Genomic DNA, 14,399 nt, shown 5'->3' with positions numbered 1-14,399 from the left:
ATTAGAAAGATGTTGCGATAACTTGGTTATGCAGTAGCTGAGGTCTGGTCGGGTGCACGTCATTGCATAAATAAGGCTGCCTACCATCTGACGGTATAGTTTGGTATCTTCCTCGTTGGATTCACCTTGGTTGTCGTTGTAGGCATTCGGGTTGGTTTCACAAGGAGTTTTTCTTGGTTTACATTTCTCGAAATTAAACTTCTTGAGCATGTTAGTAAGGTATCTTGATTGTGACATTGTGATTGAATCTGGGTTGACTTCGAAATCGATACCAACAAAAGATGAGAGTTCACCCAGGTCCTTCATGATGAACTTTGCGCTGAGTTGCGATTTGATCGATTTCATTGAGACTGCTGAACTGGAGGCAATGATGATATCGTCAACCCATACTAGTAAAATGACTGTTTCGGATTTCTCGGTTTTGTAGAATAAACATGGGTCAGCAGATGACTGTTTGAAATTAAGTTCACTTAGGAATTCTTGGAGAAGACAGTTCCAGTTCCGTCCACTTTGTTTCAATCCATAGAGCGATTTGTTAAGTTTCCACACTAGCTTCTCACCATTTACTTTGAAGCCTTCAGGTTGTTCAACATAAACATCACATTCGATTGGTGCATGCAGATAGGCACCTTTCACATCCATCTGGTGCATCATCCAATCATTCTGAATAGCTAATTGTGTCAAGATTCTAACAGATTCCATCCTTGCTGTTGGTGAGAATGTCTCTGCATAATCAATACCTTCTTTCTGGGTATAGCCTTTTGCTACGTAGCGAGCTTTGAAGATGGGGGTTTCTGGGTCCCCTTTGATCGTACACCCATTTACCTCCAACTGTTTGTTTGCCATCTGGTAACTCTGTAAGGGTGAAGGTTTCGTTCGATTTTAACGTTTGGATTTCTGCTTCCATGGCCGACTGCCATTGCTTTGACTGATTTCCGTTGATAGCCTCATGGAAGGTGGGTGGTCCATTGACATGGTTGATACAATCATAGAGATCTAAATGTTCAGAGTTCACAGAGTCTCCGTAACGCTCAGGTTGTTTTCTCTCACGGGTAGGGTATCGTTTTGGGGCTTCTTGGTTGTCCGTATTGGTTGTTGACTGATCTTCCGGTTCTGGGTTGTTAAACAAATGGTTTGGTACGGTTGGTGGTTCTGATGTGCTGAACTGATCTGTGAATTTTACCACTCTGTACTTCTTCACAGTTCTGTCATCTGGAAAATATACCAGATAGGACGGGCTTTCTTTGTCATACCCGATGAAGTGACCCTTTTTCGAGCGAGGGTCTAACTTTTTCTGTTCCGGTTGTAGAAATGCATAGCACACGGTACCGAAGATGTGCATCTTGGAAAGATTTGGCTTCGTTCCAGTGATAAGACCGAATGGGGTATTTTGGATTCGTTTGACGTAACAACGATTACGAATGTGGGTGGCTGTCATTATGGCGTACGTCCAGAGGTACTTGGGTAGATTGGACTCGATAAGCATGGATCTTCCCATTTCAAAGAGTGTGCGCCAATTGCGTTCAGCCGTTCCGTTTTGATGTGGGGAGTACGGTGCGGATAACTCATGCTTGATAGAGTGGTTAACTAGAATTTCACGAAATTCCTTTGAAATATACTCTCCTCCGTTATCACTTCTCATTTTCTTGACATCACCTACAGGAAATACATCTTCGAAAAAGTTCAAAGTTTTCACCTTACCGAAAGGTGCAATGTCAGCTAGAAATTTCTTAACTGCCTTTGGTGCATCAGACTTTGCTTTCAAGAAGTATGTAAAGAGGTTACCGGAAAAATCATCAGTAAATATTATGGCGTATCGATAACCGTCCTTTGCTGCTGGTTCGATGGGGCCAGCAAGGTCTGTGTGGACCAATTCAAACGGTTCGGTTGCACGAATATCAGGTTCACGGTTTCTCTGGTTACATTGCTTGGCAAGGACGCATATTTCACAATCGAAAGTCTCATGATTGCAGATATGCATACCCGACACAACTTTCTCTAACTTTTCGATGTCGTGGGTATTACAATGTCCAAGAATTTTGTGCCACATTTCAAGGCTTTCTCGTCGGTTTTGGGATGAGTAAGATTTGTAGAGGTAATAGAGACGATTCCTCTCTTTGATTTGGAATACGGTACCATCTGGAGTAATGAGTTCTGCATACTGTTCATAGAATCTCACTGATGCTCCGAATTTGGTTGCTGCTCTAACAGAAAATATATTTTGGGGGAATGAAGGTATGTAAAGTACATCTCTCAGTTGAACATTGACAGTTTCCCCTTCTTTCGTCACAAGTTTCACGATAACAGTTCCTCTCTTTAATGCAATGTTATTAACTCGACTTCCATCAGCAAGTTCGATGTGGTGGTTTGCTGGGTTGAAGGTGGGGTCCTCTTCAATGAAGCCATCATCATGGTTAATTATATGGGTAGTGGCTCCACAGTCTACTAAAAAGTTCTCACCACTAGCATACGTGTTTCGGTTATCGCTGGCTTTAAAAATGAATGAAAACGAATGTTCATTACCGTCATTGCTGGGTACGGAGGCTGCAGTTTTGGAGTGGTCAGTTGTTGGTTTGGTTTCATTTTGTTGTTTCTTTCTACACGACTGGTTGGTATGGGATGATGATCTGCAGGTACTACACCATTTCTTTTTCGGTTTACGACATTCAAACGCTCTATGTCCCGCAATACCGCAATTGTAACAAGTGAACGTTTTTGAGTCTCTCGTTTTCAATACAGATTCTTTGGTACTCTTTTCGGTCGATGAACGAATTAACTCTATTTCCTCAAAATTTCTGAGGGTTTGCTTGAACTTGAGAAACGTATCAACTTTTTCTGACTGGGTGATAATGGCGACAAAAGGTTTGTATTCGTCAGATAAACCTTTCAAGACCATAGCAATTAACAAAGCATCACTTATCTGTTCATTAGCAGACCGCAATGACATGGCCGCTTTTTCTGCTCTCATAAGGTAATCTGTTATGTTCTCGGTAGTTCCTTTTTGTAACGTTGTTAATTGGTTGTACAATGTAATAACTCTTGGCTTGCTATCACCAGCATAAAATTCTCGAAGAATCTTGAACGCCTTTCGACCATTATCTTTTGCTTCCCTGATGACTAGGGAGAGAGATCGGTCATCCAAAAATTGGATAAGTTCTGAAAATGCTGTCTCGTTCTTGTCGGCATTAACATCATCATTTTCCCCAACAAGAATGTCTTTGAGTTTCCTTAACTTCATGTAGCCTAAAATCTTAGTTTCCCAGATTTCAAACTTTCTCTCATCTCCATCGAATGTAAGATTTTTCCATTGGGTACTGGGCCCATAACCTGTTGAATCTTGTATACTCATGATGAAGGAATTCCAGGAAACACAGTAAAAGTGAATACGTAGAAGCGAACTTCAGTTCTAAGAATTCTTCAGTAACTAGCATAAAAAACGTCTACCATATTAGATAAAGAAAACGTGGTGTAAAAAGACTAAGTTCTAACAAAATGACGTAATGTTCCGAAGTAAACAAATATGGCGGCTTTAAATATAAACAAAGTAGCGAGGCGAGCGTCATATAGCTCAACAAATATATCCTAAACCAAAATTGATCCAAAGTCAAAATTTGTCATGAGCATTTCTCTGACAATGAGAAACCATGTATTCCTTAGAGAAGACGCGACTATTCATATTTCGTCAGAAATCGAGGTTTTTATCGATTTTCGGCTAAATAGCCTATATAAAATAGTCTAATTAGCCTATGATAAGCTAATTTGAAGGTGTCCTTGACTGTCTAGGGAGACCAGGCTGTAAACCAGAACATAAAATATCAAAACTAGACTGTGAAATAGTTTACAGCCTGGATATCCAGGCTATCTAAAGGTGTGCCCTTTAGAAATTATTTTGCCTTGAAATTACACGGTTTTTCGGAAAAACGGAAAAAATGCTGTTTCAACCAGGATTTTTCAATTAATGTTTAAAAGTTTGTATCTTTATCTTATGTTATTCTTTCAAAAAATACAAACCAATGAATTGTACCTCTCTTGTACTTGGACCTGTAAGTAAGAGTGTGACGGATCGATGGGACACGATAATACAAATTTGGTGCAATTCACCCAAATGCGCCGCCCAGCGGCAACCACAAGCGTGATTTCCATTTACGTACCTTAAATCCCCGAGAGGTGAAACACTTGGATGGGAAATCAATCTATATATCGCTAGATTTTAAAAATTCAGCACTCGAAAACAAAGAAACTGACAACTAGATCTAATTCATTGCCGTGAGCGCAGCAGCTATGAAATCGTTGTAAATCGTTTGGCATCGCTCATTCGCGAAATTACCTAATCTGGGAAAAAATAGTCGGGAATTACAATATTATCTTAGTCGAGGAAAAATTAAATCACTTAGCCAAAAGATTTTTGTCACCACCCTGCTCGTATCGATCGGGGAAAATATTATTGTTTTCTGGAAATTTGAACCTGTTGGGTCTCGAAAAGTGATATCTCTAGGAGATTTTATTAGCGTCACTCAGTGTAGACCTAACTCTTCAAATTACGGGAAACGCATGTTTGGACTTTGTACCCTATGCTGCACTCAAGCACTTAATCAGTTTTTTGAAGTTTGCAAAAAAACGCCACATAGAAGATCTTTCAAATTCAGTATGTGAATAGAGCAGTAAAAAATACAAATTTTCTATTTTTCCTTTTTTTTTGCAAAAGTTCTAGGAAAGAAAATAAAGGGATAATGATAATTGAATACTATCCATTGATGACCCGCAGCACTATCGTAAAGCCAGAATCGCTTCGCGTACTCTTCGCTTGAGAAAATGATTGACAGATTGAAATTTTTCACCTGCGCAAGAGTTCGCGGAGCGTTCTCGGCTCAATCCTCGGACCGCGCTAAAAATGGTAGACTGAGCTGTGATAGATCATTTCGATGGAAGTTGTTGGAATGTTTACAAGGCTCTTGACAGAAAATCGGTTGTTTTATTGTCAATGATAACAGTGCGGTTATTAATTTTGTTAGATCTGACAAATTGATGTTTGTAAGTGCACTTTATAGTTTTGATTCCCATTGAAGAATCATATTCTGGTTTTCATGTTATTAGATGATGGTTTAGAGCTTTAGGTCTACACTATCACTTGATCTAACCAACCCACCCTATAGCGTCGGAATAACGCTAAGCGTGGGAAAAATCGATATTTGAGTGGCCTCTATAAGACAAGTGCTTTAGAAGTAGATACTGACCACTCCCATATAATTCTCACAGACAAGAATTCTCACATTTTTTCAAATTAAGAACTTTTTGACAGACATTCATAATTCACCTTTACCATAAGACCTCTTCGGCAAACCCTAATAAATGCTATTAAAAAACCACAACAACACATTACTCATATGTGTTGATGGATTGTAGGATTGTTGCAAGCGCAGTGTGATTAGTGATTGTGATTTCATTTTCATTTCCTTTTGGACAAAATCGAAAGTGGTTTTGCCGAGTCAGCATTTTCTGTAAAATTTATGCGCGCGCTTCGAAAAACATCGCAAAATGCGCTCACAAAAGTTCTGGTACACGTTTTTTTATAAGAAAATCCAAAAATTTTTAAGCCTTGGGATGTTGTTAACTTCTTTAAGCGTGGGCGGAGGCACCAATTCCACCATCGGAATATCAGATAATGATTTGGCTACCAATAGCGGTTACGCCGCGCGATGCTCTGTTCGCCAGCGATCGAATGAATTTTCGACATTCGAGCCGTTCGTATTGGCGGCTAATGCATCAGGCCGAACCTGTATTACACGTTGTGATACAGCAGAGTGGGATTATGGGTCTTCAAAATGAGACGCCGTGCGTTCATTTCATTATGGGCAGGTGAGAAAAGGATTTTGGAAAAACCGGATTTTGTTATTATTATACCAGAGTGTCCTGTCCAATTTTATAACTAAAGTAAAATCCTTACAGTAATAACATTTCACGAGACGAGATTTAGCATGTATAAATACCTTGCAATGCTACTGAAATATGATATTTCAATGAATGTCTTGACTTAGTTAAGTGTGTGAACACGTCTATTTAAAATTCCATTTGTGACTGGTGTTATTCGACGGTTTCAGAGTTTTGAAATTATTTCTTCAAGAATGATGTATTTTTAACTCTATTATTATTGTCAAGATTTTTTGGGGTTTCTTTTATATCTCAAGGGAGGGTGTTTACCAGCACTTCTATGATTTTTGAGTTACAGCTACCTAAAACATGTCAAAATTTGCCATTATTTGAAAATAAGTGGATAAATGTATGAAAAATTATACTAAACTTGTAATTTTGAGATTTAGTAGGGTTTCTCAGCTGGATTTTATGGTATGCTAAGCCATAAAACCTGATCTGGTTGGTCTATGGTCATAAAATTTGGTGTACATATGTTCCTAATATAAGATTTTACAAAAAGACAAAAAGTTTCAGAGTGTCAAAAAAATTGTAGCAATCTCAATTATGATTTTTGTAAATATTTAATCAAAGCTTTTGATATCATTTTATCATGAGAACTCAATCATCAGTTCCCAGTAAAATTAAGGGCAAAGAGGGGTACCCCAGCTGGGGCCCCACTTGGGATACCCTACTTAATAAAATGACTCAGTGTGATGCAATCATGAGCAAAATACGATGAATATATAATATAAAAAATAAAGATTTGATTTAATTATTTAAGTTTTTTTTCAGATTGCAAAAAGTTACAGCAATGATTTTTTTAATTCTGGGATATGTCATTGGAGTTTTGATCGTATGGTCTGCCCTGGTATACTTAGAGCATCTATATAAATTATCTTCCTATCCTAATGGTCCATTCCCTTTACCCTTTATCGGTAATTTCAACTTATTTGATGCTTCTCCAGCTGAAGTTTTCCAAAGATTGACCAAGACTTATGGAGCTGTCTTTAGTTTTAGCTTTGGTAAGGAAAGTTTATTCGCATACCATTTTATATCAATTTGTTTTCTAAGTAAAATATAAAGCTTTTTAAAAGACAAGCCTATACATTTTTTGTGCTGTTTAATTTTTTGTCCTTTTTTCCTTTTTTCCTAAAATGTTCTTCTATCAAACTATTTGGGACAGGGACTATTTTACTACCCTTAGCGGGACAAATTTGACCAATTTTGACAAAATTTCGATCTTTCAGGGAGTAAAAAGTTAAATTTTCCTATTTTTCCGACCCTTAGCGGGACATTGGAAGTCAAAAAAGGTACCCTTAAGGGTGGCATATACCGTACCCTCCATTTGCCTAAGTACACCTTCCCCACGGGTTCTATCTTTAGTATAGGAGTTTTTTTTTTTACCCTAGAGATTCTAAGACAAAGAAACAAATATAGCACAAGAGTTATGTTTTTGTTTTTTCCTGGATTAAGCTCAAAAGTTGCACTAAATATTTTTAAATTTAATTTTATCAGGTAAGGAGAGGGTTGTCGTTATCAACGCTATCGAACCCACCCGCGAGGCGTTACTGAAAGGAAACGATTTTTCAGGTCGTCCAACCAACTCTTTTATGATACAGCTCTACTCGAAAAAACTATAAAGGTATAGGCTCAGCAGATTTCACAAAGCAACACGTAGCAATGAGAAAGTTAGCATACAAAAGCCTTCACATCTATGGTAATGGAATGAAAAATATTGAACGAGCAGCCGTAGAGGAAATGGATGGTTTGGTAGAAAGTCTGAGAAAAGAAAATGAAATGCCAATACCAATGCACGATCGGCTAAGTAAGTAAAATTATTTATACTCTCCGTATACTTTATTTATAATACAAAACGATAACTACTCTGGGGGGTAGCCAAGGCCAAAAATAGATAATCGACTCTTAGAGAGAGGAGCAATTGGCATTTTTGGGACGCTTTAGAGAGACTTTTCTCAAAATTTTTGTCGATCTTCACTCGAATTTTGTCCAAATTTTGGAAAATCACGACCCTTTCAGAAATGAAATTTTGATTTTCGTGAATTTTGGACCCTTACAGTGACTCAATTTGCTTTTTAATGGTTTTTGTACCCCTTTGAGAGACTTTCGAGAGTGTGAAAAAGAGACCCTTATGGCTCGCACATACCCGGCACCCATTTTGGCTAAGTACCCCCACCGGGTATATACCGTGTCATAAAAATCTGCTCTCCTACACAAATTTGGGGCCCCTCTTGTCTAAGCTACTAAAACTAGCCATAACTATCATTAAATTGCCACCGCAGCAAAACGAACACATAGGGCTTCACATAGAGGTGAATTTGCTTTCAACTGGGGGTGCTTTCATAAAGAAATGGTATCAACCCTACAGTAATTTTTGACTTCTCATCTGATCTGAGACAAAATTCAGTCTTCAAATGCTAACAAATGTATCAAGAAAGTGATTTACAGTTATAGTTTCAAAAGTAAAGCCCTTTTTTTTTGGCGTCTACTTAAAGTGACATCCGTGCTATACCTTACACGGTTTTTTATAAAAACAATTTTATAAAAATTCAATGCTAAATTCAGCCAAAACCTAAGAACAAATTAAGAACAGTCTTTACTGAGAAGTACAGATTTTCGTTTTAATTAATATGATACAAACATTTAAGCCTGAAAAACTCGTAAAAACTTAGAGCAGCCCAGCCAGAGCCATTACTTATTGGTTTTTTATAAAAAACCGTGCATCTAAGGATACTGCTCTCCCATGTTCTTTTACTAATGCACACGTTATGTTTATCCTACGCGAAGCGCTTAATAATTACTTGTGGTATAAAAAAGGGAATTTCCTAGATTCGTTAATTCTCTAGGGATAAGAAAAGACAAACTTAATACCGAGCTACCATTTAACCGGTTAACCATTTAATCGGTATAAGAAGAGTGACAAACAAGTGCGCAAAGTTGTGAGCTATTTGTCCAACTATCCTTAGGCGTGAAGCTATGAATGCCATCCTCGGTCGCTTTAGGCTCCCTGCGGTGGCAATTAACGCTTATTAATTTCCCTCACGAACGGGAAAGTTGTATACATTTAAAGAGTGTACATTTATTAACCAGAACAGTGTAGGTTACAGTGCTGTAGCAAGCATTTTCATATTGGGGGGGCTGAAGTTTAGTGACACCGCGAGGGCCAAGCATCGTTTGGCCCGAGGGGGGAAATTTTGAAAATTTGAGCTCTAGATTGCTTGAAAATGCACTCAAAACATGCACTTAAAAGACAATTATGACAAATTAAAAAAGAAAAACTTTGCATTTTGCAATGTAACTATTTTTGAAAAAGTTATTGGGGGGGGGAGGGGTGCTTCGGCACTGGTTTATTGACCCAGTAACACTGTATTTTTGCAATCCAGACAATATTTCCATTTCAAAAACCAGTAGGTGTACCAATATCATCTGAAAAGCTTATCTCCCGTACGTTCTTGAAAAGTAAATTCATGTAAATGTAAGCCAATTTCCAACTTTGTTAAGGCCTCTATAAAATTTGAAATTATCAAACTTGATGACTTTTTCAAAGTAAAAACACTATTTGGACAACCAGATTTGGAAGGACCGTCTGCTTTTTATACCGTGTAGGAACATGATTTTTACGGTTTGGGGGTTAAAGGCATCTATAACGTTAAATTGACGAAGCTCGCGTCCGATACTTCGATTAGGAACTATACGCATTTTTATAAAAATAAATTTTATAAGAATATCAGGGTGAGAATAAATAGGCCTATTATTTGGAATAGAAAAATAAGAATAATGCTCACCCTCAGCCAAAGTACACCGTTCATAAAAAAAGCCTGTAATGATTTTCCGACTAGGTAAATCAAATCTTGCGTTGTAAATAGTATTATCCATGATATTTTTTTTCAGTTACTTTCTCGACAAATCTGACAAGTCAACTGCTGATTGGTCGAACATTTGAACCAAACGATCCAATGCTTAAGAAATTATTGCGGATGACCAAATGCATATTCACCGGTTTATCGTATGCCGATGATCCTATAGTTTCTATGCCATGGTTAAGATTTTTCTATGATACCGAAGCCTTGAAATTATTGAAAGAAGGATGTCAAATTCGAGATGAGCTTGTCAGAGAACAGTTGGAATATCATGCACAAACGCTAGGTAATACATTGTATTCGAGCTAAAATTCCATATTGAAAGTGATTCTAACGCTTTTTTACGAGAACAATTTTATAAGAACACGAGACTGGAAATTGACCATTACCAAAGAGCAAATTAAGAACAATCTAAAGTCAGCTCTTGTGAATATTTATAAGACAATTAAAAATGTAGAGAATTAAGCACCTTTAAAATTTTTATTTATGGTATACTTGAATAAAGAATTGAAAAACATTACTTGCTCAGAATATAAAGTCATATTGCAATACGGACGTTTCAACCCTGAAAATTTAAAAAAATTAAGCCCCGCCTGAGCCAAAATTTGCTGGTTCTTATAAAAAAAGCGTATATTAGACCTTTATGTGAATTATGAAAATACATTCCGATCCGAAAATTTAAAACCGGATCCTGAAAGGGATTTTCGATTGTCCCCAACTGCAAAGAAATGATTATGGAATTCAAGTCAAGTCACATCCTGTCAAACTTTTAAGGGTTCTGACCATGGTCAAAAAGATTGTTAAGGGATTTGAAGATAAAACTTTTGTGTTGGGTTGTTTTGGGTTTCTTGTCATCAAAAATATTCTAAATTGATGTATCAAAAACTGTAGTCTGAATCGCAGACCTCTACAATAAAGCCGCAAGTAGTATAAAAAAGAAGCACGATTTCGTTAGAGGATGCAAGCAGCCTAGAAAAACTGTGACTGTTTTTCTACGAAAATTGGAATGAAAAATTTGTCAAAACCACTATTTTCAAGATTTTTAGACGAAAAAGCTTTCACGAAGATTTTCCGAAAATCTGTTGTTAGTTTTTTAAAGATACACCATCTAACGCAAATTTTGTTTTTCAAAATGTTTTTTCTTCGCCGAAAATAAGCTCTTCAAAGGCAGAAATACTCTACTTCACAAAAATCATTTTCTTCTTCATTAAATTTGTTCATTGTGATTTTTAAATATTCAGGAATAGTTTGCAACAGAAGATGTATAACATGACATAGTTTTTTTGGTTTCATCAGGCAGAAATTTATATTCTGTGCATGGCAAATATGAAAAATTCACTATGGTCCCCTTAGCTTTGGAAATCGATTAAAAATATCTCGTTATGTTTTAGACCCTGACAACCCAAGAGATATCCTTGATGACATTCTGATTCAATGCCAGGACGAGAAATTTCTGAGAGAAGGTGACTTCAATGGAGTTCCTGATGATCACATATTCGTCATGTTTAGTGATATTTTCTTAGCTTCCATCGATACTACAGCTTTAATCTCAAGATGGGCCATCTTGTTTTTGTTGCACCATCCGGAATATCAAGACAAGGTAATATACAACCTCGTCCCCGTGTATTCCAGGCTTTATTTACGTTACTCATTGACGCCAGAGACAATGCCAGGGTATTATCTAGGGCTATCCAGTAAGTATAAAAAAGCTGATTATGCGCAGGGAACGAGGTTGGGTAACATATTAAACCAATAGCTTAGCCAGAATATAGCAGCACCACTTTACGAGAACTACTCATATCTGATATTTTGCTGGTGAATTGGCAGCCGCCAAAGCTAATCGGAGAGAAATGATAGTCGGACCCTCAGTCGGGCTCAACGGACTTTGCGCTTTAATTGAGCATGAAAATATTTTGGTTGGACCCGACAATCGCTGGAAATGATAGCTGGGCGGGTTTCGGCCTCCCACTGCAAAATCCTTGATGCAGTCTGACAAAGCTCACTTGGGGAAGCCTGAAAAACGTCCCTTTTATTGAGAATTGGGGGGGGGCAGCGTGGATCCGCAACTGATGTCTAAATAGGAGAAATTTAATTAAAAAATTTAAAAAATGTACCAATTTTCTTAGATTTCTTGTGTGCATGTGAAAAATGCTTTAACGCGTTAGATAATTTTCTTCAGGCTTATCAAGAACTCGTGGATCTCGGGCACGAAATAAACAGTGCAGACATGATGTCACAAGAATTACCTTACCTACGAGCGATTATCTCTGAAACGTACCGAACGGCTGCTTTAACACAACTTTTCATGCCTCACAAAACTTCAGTGGAAACTTCTGTAGGAGGTAGGGTTCAAATACAGTTTAAACCTCTGTTTCTTGACTAGGTTCCAATTGTGTATTCAGAAGAGTCGATTAACTACAAAGTAAGTCTATTTAAAGAAAAATACATTTGGCTGAAACCGAAGAACAAATCAAAAACAAAAAGTTCTAAAGTAACATAAAAATAAAACATTAAGAACAAGTAACCCTGGAGAGTTTAGATACCAATAGCCGGGTTTGCAAGAATACATGTACAAGGTTTCTATAATATTTTATTTGATTCTGATTCCATAGGTCAAACGATTCCTAAAGATACGACTGTCTTTTTCAATATGCTAAGTATTCACCATGACCCCCGTTATTGGGAGAATCCCGATGACTTCAACCCAGAAAGATGGATCGACTCAAAAACTGGTTCAGTCATATCCGAAAAGAAAATGAGTTATTCTCCTTTTTCAATGGGATCTCGTGGTTGTCTTGGTGAGAAAATGGGTAGAATGGATGTCTTCTTATGTATTTCGAAATTATTGTTGAATTTCAAAATGGTGCCCGATGAAAACGACCCACCACCAAGTTATAAACTGGGAACGGCTGAGCTTAATAGAGCACCTGTGACAGATTTCAAGGTTATATTTAAATCGAGATAATCATTCGACCTTTGTACTTCAGATGATATATTTTTGTTTTCGCATTTTACAAGTAAAACTAATCTTTCACAGACTTTAGTATTTAGACCAAAGTATTTGCTACTGTGGCCCGTTAATTGCTTTTTTCAACCCTAAAAAAGATCGATGTCTACGCAGACTGATGAATCTAAACAATGTCAAAGCTCGCTTTGTGACACCCCCTTCTCACAGACCCGGTAGAATTTTTTTCAGCCAGTAGGGGTAAAAATAACGGACTGGAATTCGATGGGGATCGATATTCCTTACTTTTATGACTGTGGATTTAAATTATTTTGTTTTCAAGTCGGAAAATTCAGTGGGGATGGTAAAAATACCATAATATTTTGCAGTGGGCATTGGTTTTATTGATTATTTTCAGTACGGACGAAAATTGAGGGATAATTTTTGACCAGGACGATATTTTGGCCAATTCTTCTAGTGGGAAGCGTTCCTAGTGGGTCTGTGAGAAAGGGGGTGTTTTTTGAATACGAAACGATTGTATGAAACAAGGCTGTAAAGTTGCACTAACTTTTTAAGAATTTATTTCTTCTCACAGTATTATTACCTGTAACGTCAGTCTTTTGGCCATTAAAAAAATTGCTACCACTTATTCGTGTAACCCCTCTCAGACGTCTCTGATAAGTACTCTTTTCTTTTCAAATGAGCATCAGCTTTGGTCTTACAATGGTTTTGCCACATTAACCCTATAGACTGCAGCCAAACGCGATCCGAAGGCTCTTTTGACAGTTATCCAATCGGAGGTAGGAAAGGTGCAAGTCTTTTCCCCTGGGATTGATCCTTTTTATTACTGAGCATCAGCAAAAAGGCATCATAAACCATCTTAACTTAATACAAAAACTTTGGTATGATTTGGCCGAGGATTCGGTCCACGAGGTTTATGACCTTGAAAGTCACAATCTTTTATAATACCTCAGCCGATTTTGCGCTTGTGGATGAAATCCTGAAGAATTGTAGGAAAAATCACCCAAGGACCTCAAACTAGGCCCGCGTTATATTCACCAAGTTATGGATGGAAGAAGTGCAACTAAAATTTGCATCTATCCGGGGATTTCCTTCAGACGTGCTTTTATATGTCAAAATAATTAACAATTTTCGAAAGAAGAGTTTTTACTCTTCCGTGAAAATTACCTCTATGTCGAGGAGTTATTATTTGGGAATGGTGACTCCCCCTGGATCTTTTCCGTAATTTTTCAGTACCCCTTTAGATTTCGTTTTCTCGAGTTTTGAACCAGCCTGGATTTTCGACCTTGTTTTACTGAATACTCTTGATTTTTACACTCGAAAAACCAGGGCCCCTGGATTCTTTTATCTTCCAGACCACCCTGAACATCACACCTCCTCAACATAGAGGGTACATTTCTATTTCTTGAATATCCCATTTGATTCAAGATCTTTATTTCCACGGCTTTTCTAATTTAGAAAACTATATCACCATCTTTTAAAAAAAATTAAAAATATCATTTTTCTACCTCACGAGAAAACTTATATTCTGTATTAAACCCATTCTGTATCTCTAATTGATTTATTTTAGTTTCACCGTTTTCTGGAAACAAAATTTTATTTACACATCAATATGAAATACACCCCTGTATCACAGACCCGCTGGG

At 37.4% G+C, this 14,399-nt stretch overlaps 1 protein-coding gene across 1 annotated transcript; it reads left to right on the top strand.

Moving 5' to 3' along the window:
* Positions 1-6,700: 6,700 nt before the first annotated feature.
* Positions 6,701-12,835, top strand: LOC136813003 (steroid 17-alpha-hydroxylase/17,20 lyase-like). The gene is made up of 6 exons (XM_067069510.1): positions 6,701-6,932; positions 7,426-7,735; positions 9,820-10,074; positions 11,180-11,388; positions 11,968-12,130; positions 12,401-12,835. The coding sequence occupies exons 2-6, from the start codon at positions 7,591-7,593 to the stop codon at positions 12,751-12,753; spliced, it is 1,125 nt and encodes a 374-aa protein (XP_066925611.1). The 5' UTR covers positions 6,701-6,932; positions 7,426-7,590; the 3' UTR covers positions 12,754-12,835.
* The last annotated feature ends 1,564 nt before the right edge of the window (positions 12,836-14,399 follow it).

This window comes from Clytia hemisphaerica, unplaced genomic scaffold, assembly GCF_902728285.1.
Source record: "Clytia hemisphaerica strain Z4C2 unplaced genomic scaffold, Clytia hemisphaerica genome assembly, whole genome shotgun sequence".
In the NCBI taxonomy this organism is placed as follows: domain Eukaryota; kingdom Metazoa; phylum Cnidaria; class Hydrozoa; order Leptothecata; family Clytiidae; genus Clytia; species Clytia hemisphaerica.
Note: the sequence above shows the minus strand (reverse complement) of the source record. Positions and strands in the feature narration are given on the sequence as shown.